Genomic DNA, 18641 nt, shown 5'->3' with positions numbered 1-18641 from the left:
CCCAGCCTTCTGAATGACAGGTTCCATACACATTCTCTACACGAATAAAGAAGTTTCTGTCAGTAGGTGAATTTGTTGGTTGATTGGCAGCAGCCTCTGTATCTGGCCTGTCCATAAGATAAAGGTGTGAGACAGAGTGTGAGGGAGAGATACAGAGGTGTAAGATCAATAGTAAACAGATAACTGATAGATACTGTATGAACATTGACTGGGACACACAAAGGCAGAAAAGGTTAGATAGATCCATTTACTAAATTGCCACAGAGCTGTACAATGACTGAGCCAGAGCCACTTTCCATAATTAGATTTTTAACATTGGCCGTGCGTCTCATTGGTGAAGAACTTTATATATATATATATATAAATATATATATATATATATATATATATATATATATATATATATTACCAAAAATAACCAGCGCTGATTCTGGGGCTGAGGCAGCAGCCCAGATGCCGCCCCTCCTCTCCCGCTCCGCGCTTAAAAATTAGCGTCGGAGCGGGTTTCAGGGGGCAGTATCGCTAGTGCATTGAGCGCAATAGCGCTCTTTGCACTAGCGGAGCCGAATTTCCGGGTTAAAACCTGGAAGTTTGGCTCTTAAAGTTACAAGAGGCGGCTTTTTGCCGCCCCTTGTAACAGGCCGCTCGCTGCCGCCTGAGGCAAGGGTTTCACCTTGCCACATGGCAGAGGCGGCCCTGAAAAACACAAATATTTATTTTGTGTTTTTCACATGAGTGCGGTTATTTTTGGTAATGTGTGCATTATGGTGTTGACCTAGCACCCAGGCAGTTGTTGTGGTTGGTTAAGAGTGCACCTTACAAGACTGACTATATATATATCTTACTTGCTTTACCGTGGTAGTTGCTTTATGGTTTTGCTGTCACTTCCTACTGATTGGCCCACTATAGGTACTGTATATATATATATATATATGATGTGATTGGGTTTCAGGCATGCATCCCGGCTGAGTGTTGTGCTGTGTGTATTTATGAATATAAAGTACCGACCAAGCCGAAGCCCAGGCATGAAAGAGTAAATTTAGATGCATTTTGCTTTTCTGTTGCAAATTCTCGGGATGACAGGAAACTGCAGGTCAAATAAGAATCTACTTCTACTAGATCAGTTTGCCCGTCGCCTAAAATGTAACTCCATTCCTTAACAAACCTCCCAAAATGTGAAAATCCATAAATCGGACATTTTATGGCACATTTTCTGCCCACAATGTACTTGGGTAACACCCATTTATATTGCCTATTTCTATACATAGACAGGCCCCCCAATCCATATAAAGCTCCTCCTATTTTCTGGTTAAAGGAACAGTAACACCAAAAAATGTAAGTTTTTTTTAAAGGAATGACAATATAATGTAGTCTTGCCCTCCACTGGTACAACTGATGTGTTTGCCATGGGGCAGCCATTCAAGCACAGGATACACAGTAGATAACAGATAAGTACTACTATAGTTTATATAAACAAGCTGCTGTGTAGCCATGGGGGCAGCCATTCAAGCACAGGATACACAGTAGATAACAGATAAGTACTACTATAGTTTATATAAACAAGCTGCTGTGTAGCCATGGGGGCAGTCATTCAAACACAGGATACACAGTAGATAACAGATAAGTACTACTATAGTTTATATAAACAAGCTGCTGTGTAGCCATGGGGGCAGCCATTCAAGCACAGGATACACAGTAGATAACAGATAAGTACTACTATAGTTTATATAAACAAGCTACTGTGTAGCCATGGGGGCAGCCATTCAAGCACAGGATACACAGTAGATAACAGATAAGTACTAATATAGTTTATATAAACAAGCTGCTGTGTAGCCATGGGGGCAGCCATTCAAGCACAGGATACACAGTAGATAACAGATAAGTACTACTATAGTTTAAATAAACAAGCTGCTGTGTAGCAATGGGGGCAGCCATTCAAGCACAGGATACACAGTGGATAACAGATAAGCTCTGTAGTGTGCAATAGGATTCTTAAGACCCTATATGTTATCTACTGTGTATCCTGTGCTTGAATGGCTGCACACTTCTCTACTCCCAGTTACACACTTCTCTACTCCCATTTACACACTTCTCTACTCCCAGTTACACACTTCTCTGCTCCCAGTTACACACTTCTCTACTCCCAGTTAAACACTTCTCTACTCCCAGTTACACACTGCTCTACTCCCAGTTACACACTTCTCTACTCCCAGTTACACACTGCTCTACTCCCAGTTACACACTGCTCTACTCCCAGTTACACACTTCTCTACTCCCAGTTACACACTTCTCTACTCCCAGTTACACACTGCTCTACTCCCAGTTACACACTTCTCTGCTCCCAGTTACACACTTCTCTGCTCCCAGTTACACACTTCTCTACTCCCAGTTAAACACTTCTCTACTCCCAGTTACACACTTCTCTACTCCCAGTTAAACACTTCTCTACTCCCAGTTACACACTGCTCTACTCCCAGTTACACACTTCTCTACTCCCAGTTACACACTTCTTTGCTCCCAGTTACACACTGCTCTACTCCCGGTTACACACTGCTCTACTCCCGGTTACACACTGCTCTGCAGTCACCAAACTTGAGTTGTAACCATATCTCTGTCTTTCTGTCCCTGCCACACAAGCTTCTCTATACTCCTATTATAGTCTATGCTGCTGCTAAGTTTTAACACTATTAATCCATTCTTCATAAAACCCAGATGTAAGGCCTGCTATGTATTACCATCTATAAATACAGTCTTCTCTGCCCTCTCCTTCTAGATCCACAAGAACCATACAGGTTTCTCTACTCCACACAGTATATACATAAAGGACTGGGCACAGAGGTGGACCCGACCGTGTCAGCTACACAAAGAGTCTTTGCACCAAGTAGTTTTAAAAGGGCACAAGCAGGGGAGACTGTCTTATAGGTGAGCCCTGAAAAACAGCACTTTTAAGCGAAATCTGTATAATTACCACAAATGTATCTCTTGGTAGTACAGGCCTCTGGTGATAATAGATCCCGGTAAAAGACTGTGGCTGAGGGATAGCAGGTATAGTAGGGAGAGATGGTGCCTATATTAACAGTGGGATAATAGTCTCTGGGAAGGGAGTGTGACTGTGGGATAGCAGGTATAGTAGGGAGAGATGGTGTCTATAGTAACAATGGGATAATAGTCTCTGGGAAGGGAGTGTGACTGTGGGATAGCAGGTATAGTAGGGAGAGATGGTGTCTATAGTAACAGTGGATAATAGTCTCTGGGAAGGGAGTGTGACTGTGGGATAGCAGGTATACTAGGGAGAGATGGTGCCTATAGTAACAGTGGATAATAGTCTCTGGGAAGGGAGTGTGACTGTGAGATAGCAGGTATAGTAGGGAGAGATGGTGTCTATAGTATCAGTGGATAATAGTCTCTGGGAAGGGAGTGTGACTGTGGGATAGCAGGTATAGTAGGGAGAGATGGTGCCTATAGTAACAGTGGATAATAGTCTCTGGGAAGGGAGTGTGACTGTGGGATAGCAGGTATAGTAGGGAGAGATGGTGCCTATAGTAACAGTGGATAATAGTCTCTGGGAAGGGAGTGTGACTGTGGGATAGCAGGTATAGTAGGGAGATATGGTGCCTATAGTAACAGTGGATAATAGTCTCTGAGAAGGGAGTGTGACTGTGGTATAGCAGGTATAGTAGTGAGAGATGGTGCCTATAGTAACAGTGGGATAATAGTCTCTGGGAAGGGAGTGTGACTGTGGGATAGCAGGTATAGTAGGGAAAGATGGTGTCTATAGTAACAGTGGATAATAGTCTCTGGGAAGTGAGTTTTCTGCAGCATGTGGTTCCACAGCCATTGCAACTTTCACTCTCAGCACCCTACAGTACATTCTAACTTATTCGTATTGAGAGTATGTTGAATTTATTGGCACTGATAAATGCCATTGGTTTGCCCATTCAGTTGCCCATAAATTACTCTTTAACGTCCCCCTATCCTGTTTAAGTTCCTCTCATTTTTTCCCAGCCATTTCCCCACCTCTCTCTACTCCACTCCCTATTACTTTTCATTTGTGGCTTTGTGGAACATGTCTATGCTGTTCTCCCCTCGTTCCCATTGTCTTCCTTTTCTCATGCTCCTACCTTACTTCCCTTCCCAAAACCGCCACCTCCACTCCCCCTTCCTACACACAATTCCTACACAATCCTTTCACGGCTCCCCAGGTGCTGCCTTTAGATGGAGCCGGCCCCAGCCCACACTGTAACGTTTGGAGAGAACCTATTGAATCACCGACAGGACCTTTGTCCTTCTAATCTGCCCTATCAAATGTAATTTGACCACATTGCTTTAGATTATTCTAGAGGGGAAATTAAGGTTACAGCAAAGTGAATTAACTTTGTACCCCCCTCCCCTAAATAATCTCCACCCTCCCTCTTCTCTACCTTCTCCTTTCTCCCCATAACAAATGCACCTTTGGGACTTACTTTCTGCAGTTTCTGTATTCTCTCTTCAGCTCCCTCAAACCATATCCCTCTCCTCTCACCCCCATATACCAACCGGCCCTTCTCTTTGCAGAGACAGTCTTCATTTTCTTCTTTATTGCCTCGTGGCCTCACTTATTCACTTCTCTCTCCTTGACTTCTGCTTTCTCGCTCCCTCCTTCCTCAGTCTCTTTCACTTCTAGCTCTGCCCCTTTTGCAAACTCCTTACTTTTCTCTCTCTGTCTCTCGCTCTCTTTTAATTTTTTTTTTCTAATTCACCCCACTTCTGCCTCTTGGCACCGGCTCCCTAATTTCTCCCCGGCCTCTACCCAAGCATGGCACAAAGTCTCACACACACACAGATTACACAATGTTAACATTACTGTAATTCTCTTATTAATAATTCAATCACGATTTCAGTTCTACCCTGGCACTCTGTCTATCCACAAATAAAGAAGAAGAGAGAGTGAGAGTAATGGAGGGATAAAAAGGGGAGTGGAAAATTTCAGAGGGGGGAAGAATTAAACACAGACCGAAGAGTGAGGTGAGAAGTGTGTGTTTAGAAGGTATGGGGTAAAACAGGATTAAAACCATAAAAACTACTGAGACGGGGGACAATTAAGACAGAAAAGAGAGAGAGACAGAAAAAAAGAGAAAGAAAGAGGTGGGAAGAGGGATTGAGAAAAGGGGGGGGTGGGCACAGAAAGAGAGAGAGATTGAATGAGGTGGGGGATTAGGAGAGAGGGGGGAGAGAGCGAGAGAGTGAGCCCAGCCAACACAGTAAAATTCCAGCCCATGCCAACATCAGAGTTGGCACTAAAATGGCAGGAGACTAGAGCGACAGAAAGAGAAACAATATTGAAAACAAAGGTGACAACAACAAATAACCTGAGGTTTTTACGGCTAAAATGAAAAAATAATTGGCAAAGGAAATAAAAAATTTTTAAAAAAAGAAAAAGCAAAAACTTCCAGTAGTTGGGGAAAGAGACAGCCTGGTGTCTCTCAATCTCTCCCTGTCTGTCTCTCTATCGCACTCTCCCCACCCCCCCTGTAAAAAGTCTATTGCAGCCTGACTGCATCTGAGAAATCCTACAGGCTGGCTCGGAAAGAAGATGGCATTTGTCCAGTTTTTCGCTGCTGACTTCTCTACATTTTGGACTGGGTGTTAGAGTAAAAAAGGAATTGGAGGAGAGGAGAAAAAGGATCAGGAGATGTAAGGTTTTTACCAGGCGCCTTTTTTTTTTTTTAACCCATATTTGTTAAATCTTTTTATTATTTTGCAACTGAATAACCGACCCCTTTTCTGCACCCGTGCCGTATTCTTCTGTCTCTTCTGTCTCTTCGTTTATTTTCCCTTTCTCACCTTTCCCTCCTTTTTTTTTTTCATTTTCATTTTTTTTCCCCTATTTGTAACCGGTTTATTGTAGATATATATATTTTGATGGTTCCCGTAGAAGAAACATGCTAAAATCGCCCAAGTTTTCTTTCCCCCGGAAACTTAAAAGGTTTTTGTGTGTTTTTCAGACTGCTGGCAGATGTGCCCACACTTGCCTGGTATGTGCCATTCTGATTTTCATTAAACCTTCCGCAGGGGTTTCTGTGATTAAAAAGAAAGAAAAAACACAAAAGGCAAGGTTTTCTTTAATTTGCTTGGGGATTTTTTTTTCCTCCTTTTCTTTAAGTCTTGTTTTAACTTAATATAGCTACCCCCCGTTTCCCGTAGATTGCATTGCCCGGGTCAGTACATGAACCTTTTCTGGGCAACGTCACCTAGAATAAAGGCAGGGGAGAGCCGGAACTTGGCCCAGTGCTATCCTGGCATTGGGTCACCAGGGGGATCTTATACAGGAATGGGACCTGTTATCAGGAATGCTCGGGACCTGGGGTTTCCTGGATAATGGATCTTTCCGTAATTTGGATCTTCATACCTTAAGTCTACTAGAAAATCATATAAACTCCAATATGGATTAATTATATCTTAGTTGGGATCAAGTACACTGCGCTGTTTTATTATTACAGTATAAAAGGAAATCTTTTTTTGAAAAATCTAGATTATTTGGATAAAAATTGAGTCAATGGGGGACAACCTTTCCTTAATTCGGAGCGTTCTGGATAGCGGGTTTCCACATACCTGTATGTATTGATCAATCGCATGCCTAGTCTGATCAGCAGACACACATGTATGTATGTTTCTTTATGTGTATATAAATGTCCCTAATTAAATATATATCTCATATACACACAGGCTCTTCTAGTAACAATCTTGATGCCTAAATACTATTGTAAATGTAATGTTACAGTAAAGTAATTGGAAGCACCCATCTATTCTGTGTGGAGCCTGGGGTGCAGAGTTTGCGAACACTCACGTAGGAGGCAACTGTGCGTTCAAGTGCTCCCACCCCTCTGTTCATCCCTGTTCCCCTATATTATACAGCTGAGACCACTCTAGTGCCCTGTTCCTATTCACGAATTCCTCCTGCACGCTGCTCAGCTCTCGGTGGCACTCAAGGTGTGTAATCGTTTCCTATTAGAAAATCATTTCATGGGGCTCCCTGATGGAAAGTTTTCAGAATTATTGTGTGCGAGTGGGTATATATAATGTATACAAGTGTCTGTATTTATCAATATATAGACACATATATAAATATTATTAATTTTATATTAAACAGGGGTTCTACTGTACTATTATCTAAAAATATATACAGGTATAGGATCCGATATCCTGTTATCCGGAAAGGCCGTCTCCCATAGGCTCCATTTAATTAATTTTTTTTTAAATGATTTACTTATAATAAAACAGTAGCTTATACTTGATCCCAACTAAGATATAATTAATCCTTATTGGAAGCAAAACCAGTTTATTGGGTTAATTCAATGTTTCCGTGATTTTCTGGTAGACCTCAGGTATGAAGATCCAAATCACGGAAAGATCCGTTATGCGGAAAGCCCCAGGTCCCGACCATTCTGGATAACAGGTCCCATACCTGTATAATAGAAATGTTTATTGTTTCAGATCTGTAACATGTTGCAGCCATAGGATAAACGAGAATAGATATTTATGGATAAGAGAAAATAATGATGACGATTATACTTGAGCAATCGATGCAAATGTAATGTTTTGAATGTATGCACTGTATATTATTTCTAGAATGACTTCATATTATTCTATAGATGTACCTCTTATATATATATATATATATATTTATATGTTTATGTATGAGTAAATCAAAGCAGTAACAAGAATCCCTATAACAGAGCAAAAAATATATCACATGGATTTATTGTAATTGTTTCTCTTAAATATGCAGAGTACAGCCATATATTTAATTTCAACATTTCTGTGTTATATATATATATATATATATATATATATATATATATATATATATTGATATATATACCCACACTTGTATACATATGTACCTACATATATAGTTAAGGAAAGAAATAGTTACATATAAGAGGTTTGATCCCAACTAAGATATAATTAATCCTTATTGGAAGCAAAACCAGCTTTTGGGGTTCATTTAATGTTTACATGATTTTCTTTGACGATCCAAATTACAGTGAGATCCGCTATCCGGAAAACCCCGGGTCCCGAGCATTCTGGATAATAGGTCGCATACCTGTATTTATAATACACAATATCCTGTAAATGATGTCCTTATAAATTGTGCTTAATGATGTCACCGGTTATAATCGGAGCTTAGTGATGTCATTTCTGTCACATGACTCACTGAAACTTGTGTATTATAATAAATAAAATTCCCCCAGTTGCAAAATATAAGGATATTAGAAGTCACCTCGGAGTTCCATGACCTGTATAAAAATACTCAGCCTTTGGCCTTGTGCTTTTATATGGTCACAGAACTCCTCTGTAATTTGTAATATCCTTTTTACAATAGGGGGTACTTTATTCACTATATAAATACTATTTTATGCATTTATTAGTATAGAACTGCAAAAGAAGGAACATCCCTATAATAAGTGAGAAAGTGCTGTGCTCATGTCAATGAATTCATACTTTAGATCACAGGGAAACTGCTGCACAAATCCATTGCAAACTGTTTGCTGGTAACATCCTTGTATATCCAGTAACTGTGAGATATATATCTATATATATGATAATATGCATGAATATATATATATATATATATGTATATAATTGTATAATGGGTGGCACACCGCTTCCTAACTTCACCCAGTTGCACCGTTAATATACATTTTCAAAAAGTACAAGCAACTACAGGGTGTTATTAAAAATAAAAACTATATTTAGTGAAGCATGTACAGCCTATAAATGCTTCACATTTATTTTTAATAATTGAAAATGTATAAATAAATATCTATATATACAATTTAAAAAAAAAACAAAAACGATGTATATATTTTAAATTATAAAATAGAAGAAGGGAATGTATTTAGGGAACGGCACATGGAAGGATTACAAATGTATCACATAAAGTCTGTTTTTTCAAAAGAATTCTTTTTAAACTTAGGGAAAACATGTACATTTAGATATCATTGAAATTCTCAGAATGAGATGTGTATATATAAATCACAGTATGCCAGTCAGAAATCTAGTACAAAAAATGTTTGGTATGATGTACTTTAAGGGTGTAAGAAATGAGCATATTTTAAAAGTATGCTAGTATTTGAATTTTACTGGTAAGGTCGGCTGATTGTATTTACTACAAAGTTATGTTACAGGGAGGGTTATATGGAGCAATAGGAGGAGTTATAGGGAGGGTTATATGGAGCAATAGGAGGAGTTATAGGGAGGAGTTATATGGAGCAATAGGAGGAGTTATAGGGAGGGTTATATGGAGCAATAGAAGGAGTTATAGGGAGGGTTATATGGAGCAATAGGAGGAGTTATAGGGAGGGGTTATATGGAGCAATAGGAGGAGTTATAGGGAGTAGTTATATGGAGCAATAGGAGGAGTTATAGGGAGGTGTTATATGGAACAATAGGAGGAGTTATAGGGAGGAGTTATATGGAGCAATAGGAGGAGTTATAGGGAGGGGTTATATGGAGCAATAGGAGGAGTTATAGGGAGTAGTTATATGGAGCAATAGGAGGAGTTATAGGGAGGGGTTATATGGAGCAATAGGAGGAGTTATAGGGAGTAGTTATATGGAGCAATAGGAGGAGTTATAGGGAGGTGTTATATGGAACAATAGGAGGAGTTATAGGGAGGGGTTATATAGAGCAATAGGAGGCGTCAAAGGGAGGTTTAATATATCGCAATAGAACCCCAAAAGTGGGATTTATGAGGCGAATGGGCGTGGGCTCAATGCAATAGTGGGGCATAGTCAGTGCAGATTGGAAGGGTGGCCTAAAATGTCCTGATTTTCAATTTTCAAATGTTGGCATTTATGTAAGGAAGCTCCTTGTATGTACAAGATTTTCAGCCATTGAATTTAATGGGCAGATGTCTGCTTGTACCTAACTTCACAGTTACAGTAGCTTTACGTCCAACAGCTCCTCCCCATGTAGTTCTTATCCCTCCTACTGATAACTCCTCCCTGTATGGTTCTTATTCCTCCTACTAATAACTCCTCCCCATTCGGTTGTTATCCCTCCTACTGATAACTCCTCCCTATATGGTTCTTATCCCTCCTACTGATAACTCCTCCCAGTACAGTTCTTATCCCTCCTACTGATAACTCCCCCCATTCGGTTCTTATCCCTCCTACTGATAACTCCTCCCCATATGGTTCTTATCCCTCCTACTGATAACTCCTCCCCATATGGTTCTTAGCGCTCCTACTGATAACTCCTCCCCATTCGGTTGTTATCCCTCCTACTGATAACTCCTCCCCGTACAGTTATTATCTCTCCTACTGATAACTCCTCCCCGTACGGTTCTTATCCCTCCTACTGATAACTCCTCCCCATATGGTTCTTATCGCTCCTACTGATAACTCCTCCCCATTCGGTTGTTATCCCTCCTACTGATAACTCCTCCCCGTACAGTTCTTATCGCTCCTACTGATAACTCCTCCCCGTACGGTTCTTATCCCTCCTACTGACAACTCCTCCCCATACGGTTCTTATCGCTCCTACTGATAACTCCTCCCCATTCGGTTGTTATCCCTCCTACTGATAACTCCTCCTCATATGGTTCTTATCACTCCTACTGATAACTCCTCCAGATTCGGTTTTTATCCCTCCTACTGATAACTCCTCCCCGTACGGTTCTTATCCCTCCTACTGATAACTCCTCCCCATTCGGTTGTTATCCCTCCTACTGATAACTCCTCCCCGTACGGTTCTTATCCCTCCTACTGATAACTCCTCCCCGTACAATTCATATCCCTCCTACTGATACTAATGGGTAATGACACGACACCTAACCTTCATCAGCCACAATACTAATTCTGTTTTCCACCAACGTATATTCTGACAACATTTAATAACTGATTATATATACAGTACAGGCCTGGACTGGCAATCTGTGGGTTCTGGCAAATGCCAGAGGGGCTGCTATAAGGTCCTATAGAAAGTCACCATTTAGTGGGCTGGTTGGGGCTGTTTGGGCCTCTCTGTGGGCTGATTGGGCCTCTGTGTATCTGAAATGCCAAGGCCTATTTTAATTCTCAGTCCGGACCTGATACAGTATATATGTATATATATATATATATATATATATATATATATATATATATATATATATATATATATATATATATATAATACACAAAAGCCATGAATATCCTGTAAATTATATCCTTATAAACGGTGAGTAGTGATGTAATCAGTTATAAACGGTGAGTAGTGATGTCATTTCTGTCACATGACTCACTAAAATTTGTGTATTATAATAAATAAAGTACCCCCAGTTGTAAAATATGAGGATATTAGAAGTTACCTCGGAGTTCCATGACCTGTATAAAAACACTCGGCCTTCGGCCTCGTGTTTTTATATGGTCATGAAACTCCTCGGTAACTTATAATATCCTTATATTTTACAAGAGGGGGTACTTTATTCACTATATATATATATATACACACAAATACATACACACACAGTTTACTTTAAAGGGGAACTGATAGTTTAATGAAATTATAGCTTCACTGCATGAATGTATAATAATACAGAGTATCTTCAGGCCACTAAGAAACATGCCGCCCGGTATAGTGGTACTGAGTCATGTCTCTGCCACATCTCACTGCTCACTCTCCTCAGAGCGTCTGTATTTGTGTTTATTTTGACAAGACTTGTCCCCCACTAGTGCACGCCCCCTCCCTCTGATCACTATGTGTGAAAGGAAAACCAAGTCCCAGCCAAAATCAGATCTGGACTCTTAATTACCAGGAGAAATCCGTAGTTAATGGCAGCGCACAATGATCCCACATCTATCCCTCTACCTGTCTGGCTAACGAACACCAGGCCCGGCATTATCTCTCTGTACTACTGTGTTACTGTCTCCATTCAAAAGGAGCAACTGAAATCACACGTCTAGGCCAGTTAAGGGAGACACTTACCTTTCCCAAATTTCCCATTACAAAAGATATTTTTTTACATGTGTTATGCATGTCTGATTAAAGGAGAACTAAACCCAAAATGACAGGGGTGCCACTGGGACAGAATGCTCTGTTATACAGATAGCTAGAATCTCAGCTGCCATAAAGCAGGACAGGACTGTAGTTTACAATGGGGAACTTAAAGGATTTTTTTTCAAAAAAGCATCAGTTAATAGTGCTGTTCCAGCAGAATTCTGCACTGAAATCTGTTTCTCAAAAGAGCAAACAGATTTTTTTATATTTTATTTTGAAATTTGACATGGGGCTAGACATATTGTCAGTTCCCCAGCTGCCCCTGGTCATGTGACTTGTGCTCTGATAAACTTCAGTCACTCTTTACTGCTGTACTACAAGTTGGAGTGATATCACCCCCCTCCCTTCCCCCCCAGTAGCCTGACAAGAGAACAATGGGAAGTTAACCAGAAAGCAGCTCCCTAACACAAGATAACCGCTGCCTGGTAGATCTAAGAACAACACTCAATAGTAAAATCCAGGTCCCACTGCGACACATTCAGTTACATTGAGTAGGAGAAACAACAGCCTGCCAGAAAGCAGTTCCATCCTAAAGTGCTGGCTCTTTCTGAAAGCACATGACCAGGCAAAATGACCTGAGATGCACCTACACACCAATATTACAACTAAAAACATACACTTGCTGGTTCAGAAATGAAATGTTATATTGTAGAGTGAATTATTTGCAGTGTAAACAGTGTAATTTAGAAATAAAAACTACATCATTAAATTCATTACAGAATCCCTTTAACAATTTCATGGCCTTATTTGCCCCCAAAGGTAACATTCCACAACATTTTTATCAAGAGATGTTCAAAATGTGACTCTCCAGATGTTATTGAACTACAATTCCAGTCATCCTCAAATAATCTTAAAGGGTAAGGATGAAGCTGAAGAATAGCTGGAGGAGCACAGGTTAAACATCCCTGGATAATGTAACAAGCTGACACTCTATTTGGTGTAGGTATGCTCCCCCGGCCTGAGCACCGGCTGCAATGGATCAATTTACAGTATCAAAAAATGTATATTTTTATATATGTTTAACCCTTACATACACACAGGCCCAAGCATAACTAATGTAAAGAAAAACAATCACAGAGTGGGGAAAGTCAGGTCACAGGGAGGAAATCAGCGCAGTGATTGTACCATTGTCTGTTGTACATTTCATGGAAGTTAATGGGAAAGTCTGGGGGAGAGGTCACTGTGTGTCTGGGTCACAGATTCTCTAAGGGACAGGTGCACAAAATTACTCCCTGCATTTGCTGCTTTCCTCTACCCCACTGACATCTTACAGGAGGCTACACTGGGAAATAGGTGAAGGAGCAATAGGAGGAGTTATATGGAGCAATAGGAGGAGTTATAGGGAGGAGTTATATGGAGCAATAGGAGGAGTTATAGGGAGGGGTTATATGGAGCAATAGGAGGAGTTATAGGGAGGGGTTATATGGAGCAATAGGAGGAGTTATATGGAGCAATAGGAGGAGTTATATGGAGCAATAGGAGGAGTTATATGGAGCAATAGGAGGAGTTATAGGGAGGGGTTATATGGAGCAATAGGAGGAGTTATAGGGAGGGGTTATATGGAGCAATAGGAGGAGTTATATGGAGCAATAGGAGGAGTTATAGGGAGGAGTTATATGGAGCAATAGGAGGAGTTATAGGGAGGGGTTATATGGAGCAATAGGAGGAGTTATATGGAGTAATAGGAGGAGTTATAGGGAGGGGTTATATGGAGCAATAGGAGGAGTTATATGGAGTAAAAGGAGGAGTCATAGGGAGGGTTATATGGAGCAATAGGAGGAGTTATAGGGAGGGGTATATGGAGCAATAGGAGGAGTTATAGGGAGGGTTATATGGAGCAATAGGAGGAGTTATAGGGAGGGGTTATAATGGAGCAATATGAGGAGTTATAGGGAGGGGTTATATGGAGCAATAGGAGGAGTTATAGGGAGGGTTAAATGGAGTAATACTAGGAGTTATAGGGAGGGGTTATATGGAGCAATAGGAGGAGTTATAGGGAGGGTTATATGGAGCAATAGGAGGAGTTATAGGGAGGGTTATATGGAGCAATAGGAGGAGTTATAGTTGATCATAGGGAAAGAGTATATAGAGGCAGTGTTATAGGAAAGACTATATTAATAAACAGGGGCTTATGGTACTAATTTCAAAACGCTCTGCTTAGTCCTCTGGGAGGTGACATAGGCTGTGGAATGGGTCCTTAACCTAAAGCCCAGTTAGGGTGAAATCTGAGCTAACTGTTACCCCGATGTTGTATATCTGTAACCTTGTTATGAGCTAAGGGGGCCCAGTCTGAAGGTCAGTTAGGGGGAGATTTGGGGTGAGTGTTTATTTGTACCCTGGGTACCCCTGGAACTATAGCAGGGTGACTGTTACCCCAATGTTTCTATATATCTGTAACCTTGTTATGAGCTAAGGGGGCCCAGTCTGAAGGTCAGTTAGGGGGAGATTTGGGGTGAGTGATTATTTGTACCCTGGGTACCCCTGGAACTATAGCAGGGTGACACCCCAATGTTTCTATATATCTGTAACCTTGTTATGAGCTAAGGGGGCCCAGTCTGAAGGCCAATTAGGGGGAGATTTGGGGTGAATGTTTATTTGTACCCTGGGTACCCCTGGGACTATAGCAGGGTGACTGTTACCCCAATGTTTCTATATATCTGTAACCTTGTTATGAGCTACAATCTTACCTTACTGATTCAGTATTTGCACCTGTGCCATTGGTCAGTGAATCCGTATAATGAGATTGGGGTTATAGGAAGGCACTATATAGACAGGGTATAAAGGAGACACTATAAAGAAGAAAAGGAGTAGAGGTAAAGACCACATGAGTTATTAATAGGGTGTAACAGGGAAAGGGTCTGCAATTAGATTGAAATTGGGCCCTGGCATTTCAGGTACACAGAGGCCTAAATAAATAGTGACTATGGCATCTTACAGTTGCCCAGTTGGCATTTGCCAGAATCCTCAGATTGACAGTCGGGGCCTGCATGGATTGGGGGTTACAAGGAGAGACTATAGCAATATTGGGGTAGAATAAGAGACTATGTAGAGGAATGGGGGCTGGCTAGTAATAATGTGGGGTTACAGGAAGAAAGTTGGGGAGTTAAGGGTACATGTGCCACAGGGGTTGGGATGTAATTACAGATGACGCATATTGGGGGCCCAGGAGATATAGGGGCCACATGAGACCCTAATTAATATACAACCTCTAGACATTTTGGGGGCCTGAAAAAGAATTTGCTGTGCGGCCCAACAACATATAGTTGTCACTGTTTGGGGTTATAGTGAGACAGACAGAGTGAGAGTCCGGGGGATGAGGTGCAGTAACAATGGGGAGACACAGGGTTGGGTGGGGGAGTCACATGGTGCAGTTACTATGGGTCTCCTCATCTCCATCCTCTCCGTCTCCTCACCTCCAGCCTCTCTGTCTCCTCACCTCCAGCCTCTCTCTCTGTCTCCTCATCTCCAGCCTCTCTCTCTGTCTCCTCATCTCCAGCCTCTCTCTCTGTCTCCTCATCTCCAGCCTCTCTCTCTGTCTCCTCATCTCCAGCCTCTCTCTCTCTGTCTGTCTCCTCATCTCCAGCCTCTCTCTGTCTCCTCATCTCCAGCCTCTCTGTCTCCTCATCTCCAGCCTCTCTCTCTCTCTGTCTCCTCATCTCCAGCCTCTCTCTCACTGTCTCTCTCTCTCTGTCTCCTCATCTCCAGCCTCTCTCTCTCTCTCTCTCTGTCTCTCTCTCTGTCTCCTCATCTCCAGCCTCTCTCTCTGTCTCCTCATCTCCAGCCTCTTTCTCTCTTTCTCCTCATCTCCAGCCTCTCTCTCTGTCTCCTCATCTCCAGCCTCTCTCTCTGTCTCCTCATCTCCAGTCTCTGTCTCCTCATCTCCAGCCTCTATCTCCTCATCTCCAGCCTCTCTCTCTGTCTCCTCATCTCCAGCCTCTCTCTCTGTCTCCTCATCTCCAGTCTCTCTGTCTTCTCATCTCCAGCCTCTCTCTCTGTCTCCTCATCTCCAGCCTCTCTGTCTCCTCATCTCCAGCCTCTATCTCTCTCTCTCTGTCTCCTCATCTCCAGCCTCTATCTCTCTCTCTCGGTCTGCTCATCTCCAGCCTCTCTCTCTTTTCTCCTCATCTCCAGCCTCTCTCTCTCTCTCTGTCTCCTCATCTCCAGCCTCTCTCTCTCTCTCTCTCTGTCTCCTCATCTCCAGCCTCTCTCTCTCTGTCTCCTCATCTCCAGCCTCTCTCTGTCTGTCTCTCTCCCCCGCCAGCCCAGAGGTCTCTTTTCCGTCTCTCGCTCAGTGCGACTGTCTCGGCACAATCTCCCTCCGATGCCTTTTTTTTTTAATTCATTTCCAAAACTTTATTCTAACTTTGCCGTTACAGAGCCGGAGCCGAGTGAGAGGCCGGGGAGTCAGGCCCTAATTAATATACAACCTCTAGACATTTTGGGGGCCTGAAAAATAATTTGCTATGCGGCCCAACAACATTTAGTTGTCACTGTTTGGGGTTATAGTGAGACAGACAGGGGGACAGACAGAGTGAGAGTCCGGGGGATGAGGTGCAGTAACAATGGGGAGACACAGGGTTGGATGGGGGAGTCACATGGTGCAGTCTCTCTCTGTCTCCTCATCTCCAGCCTCTCTCTCTGTCTCCTCATCTCCAGCCTCTCTCTCTGTCTCCTCATCTCCAGCCTCTCTGTCTCCTCATCTCCAGCCTCTCTCTCTCTTTCTCCTCATCTCCAGCCTCTCTCTCTGTCTCCTCATCTCCAGCCTCTCTCTCTCTCTCTCGGTCTCCTCATCTCCAGCCTCTCTCTCTCTTTCTCCTCATCTCCAGCCTCTCTCTCTGTCTCCTCATCTCCAGCCTCTCTCTCTCTTTCTCCTCATCTCCAGCCTCTCTCTCTCTGTCTCCTCATCTCCAGCCTCTCTCTGTCTGTCTCTCTACCCCGCCAGCCCAGCGGTCTCTTTTCCGTCTCTCGCTCAGTGCGACTGTCTCGGCACAATCTCCCTCCGATGCCTTTTTTTTTTTAATTCATTCCCAAAACTTTCTTCTAACTTTGCCGTTACAGAGCCGGAGCCGAGTGAGAGGCCGGGGAGTCAGGCCAGAGACAAGCGGATCCGAGCGGGGAAGGAGGGAGCGGAGGGGCGGCAGGAGACTGAGAGGAGAGAGACACGCGGGGAAACAGCCAGTGAGAGACCCCCGCGCGCCATGAGACAGTCCTGAGCTGCACCGAGACACCCGACAAGCAGGAGACCCCCGGGGAGCCCGAGACATGTACTCACCCTACTGCCTGACACAGGTACCGGGGGGAGGGGAGACTGTCACGTGTCACTTACTTCTGCCCCCCCCCACTGCACTTTCATCTGCTCCCCTTGTTCTGTCTCTACTTGTCCCCCCTTCTCTCCTTACCCCCATAACTGCCCCAGTCCCACTCACACACCTTCAACTTACCCCCCCTCATAACTGCCCGAGTCCCACTCACACCTTGTGATTCCACTTACCCCCCATAACTGCCCCAGTCCCACTCACACCTTGTGATTCCACTTACCCCCCATAACTGCCCCAGTCCCACTCACACCTTGTGATTCCACTTACCCCCCATAACTGCCCCAGTCCCACTCACACCTTGTGATTCCACTTACCCCCCATAACTGCCCCAGTCCCACTCACACCTTGTGATTCCACTTACCCCCCCCATAACTGCCCCAGTCCCACTCACACACCTTCCACTTCAACTTACCCCCCCTCATAACTGCCCCAGTCCCACTCACACCTTGTGATTCCACTTACCCCCCATAACTGCCCCAGTCCCACTCACACCTTGTGATTCCACTTACCCCCCATAACTGCCCTAGTCCCACTCACACCTTGTGATTCAACGTTTCTCTCACACTTGCCCCTAAAATAAAAACATTTCAATGTTTCACACTCCCCAGTCTGCCCCCCACACACCCACATTGTTTAGTAGTGAAACTATATTTACCCCCCACCTCCCTGTGTCAATATTATTATATAATATATTTATATATTATATTAATATATTTATTGGCCCATTCATTTGAGCTTCACTATGAGTTGTTCTGTAGCCAGTCAGACTCTGCTCATTACTCATTACATTCACTTTTACATACAGCCCCCATAATAGTGCCCCACCCCTTCCACTAGTTGCCCCCCTTCACATTACTTCAATTCCACAATTGCCCCAGCAGCACCATGTGACCCTTATTCAACATTTATTCCCCACAACCCCGTCCCCTTTCTTTAACATGATTTAACCCTTCCCGTCTCATTCTTTATTTTACCTGAAGAACAAACTCTCTCCCTTTGTCAAATTTTCTTGCGCTCCAAGTCAAGTGGATTGTATTGTTATTCCAGCCATATACAGTAATACAGTGCATAGTGCAAATGAAATAAGGTTTCTCCAGAAGACATGGTGCTACACATATAAGCAGTTTATATAAGAGCCTCCCCCGTCCTGTCTGCTCCTCACAACTCAAATCCAATGATCCCTTTATTCACAAACTTGTGCTACAATTGCTTATTGCCCCTGCCTATGTAACTGCACCTAAACCTTCATTAACTTCAACTCCCTCATTACCCCTTTACTCTCATAACCCCCTTTTCTGC

The 18641-nt window shown here is 42.8% G+C and overlaps 1 protein-coding gene across 4 annotated transcripts in view; it reads left to right on the top strand.

Annotated features, from left to right (window-relative positions):
• Nucleotides 1–5599: 5599 nt before the first annotated feature.
• LOC108710156 (nuclear factor 1 X-type) overlaps nucleotides 5600–18641 on the top strand; it is a 128532-nt gene continuing 115490 nt past the window's right edge. For 3 of the 4 annotated variants that reach the window (XM_018251309.2, XM_018251308.2, XM_041587273.1), the window contains exons 1-2: nucleotides 5610–5673; nucleotides 17083–17313. In XM_018251309.2, the coding sequence (XP_018106798.1) occupies nucleotides 17287–17313 (27 nt within the window). In that variant the 5' untranslated portion in view covers nucleotides 5610–5673; nucleotides 17083–17286. Of the gene's footprint in view, nucleotides 5674–5984; nucleotides 6015–17082; nucleotides 17314–18641 lie in introns of all 4 variants that reach the window. The other variant, XM_041587274.1, reaches the window with a different exon arrangement.

Source organism: Xenopus laevis, chromosome 3L (genome assembly GCF_017654675.1).
Source record: "Xenopus laevis strain J_2021 chromosome 3L, Xenopus_laevis_v10.1, whole genome shotgun sequence".
NCBI lineage: Eukaryota > Metazoa > Chordata > Amphibia > Anura > Pipidae > Xenopus > Xenopus laevis.
This window is presented reverse-complemented; position numbering and strand designations above follow the sequence as displayed.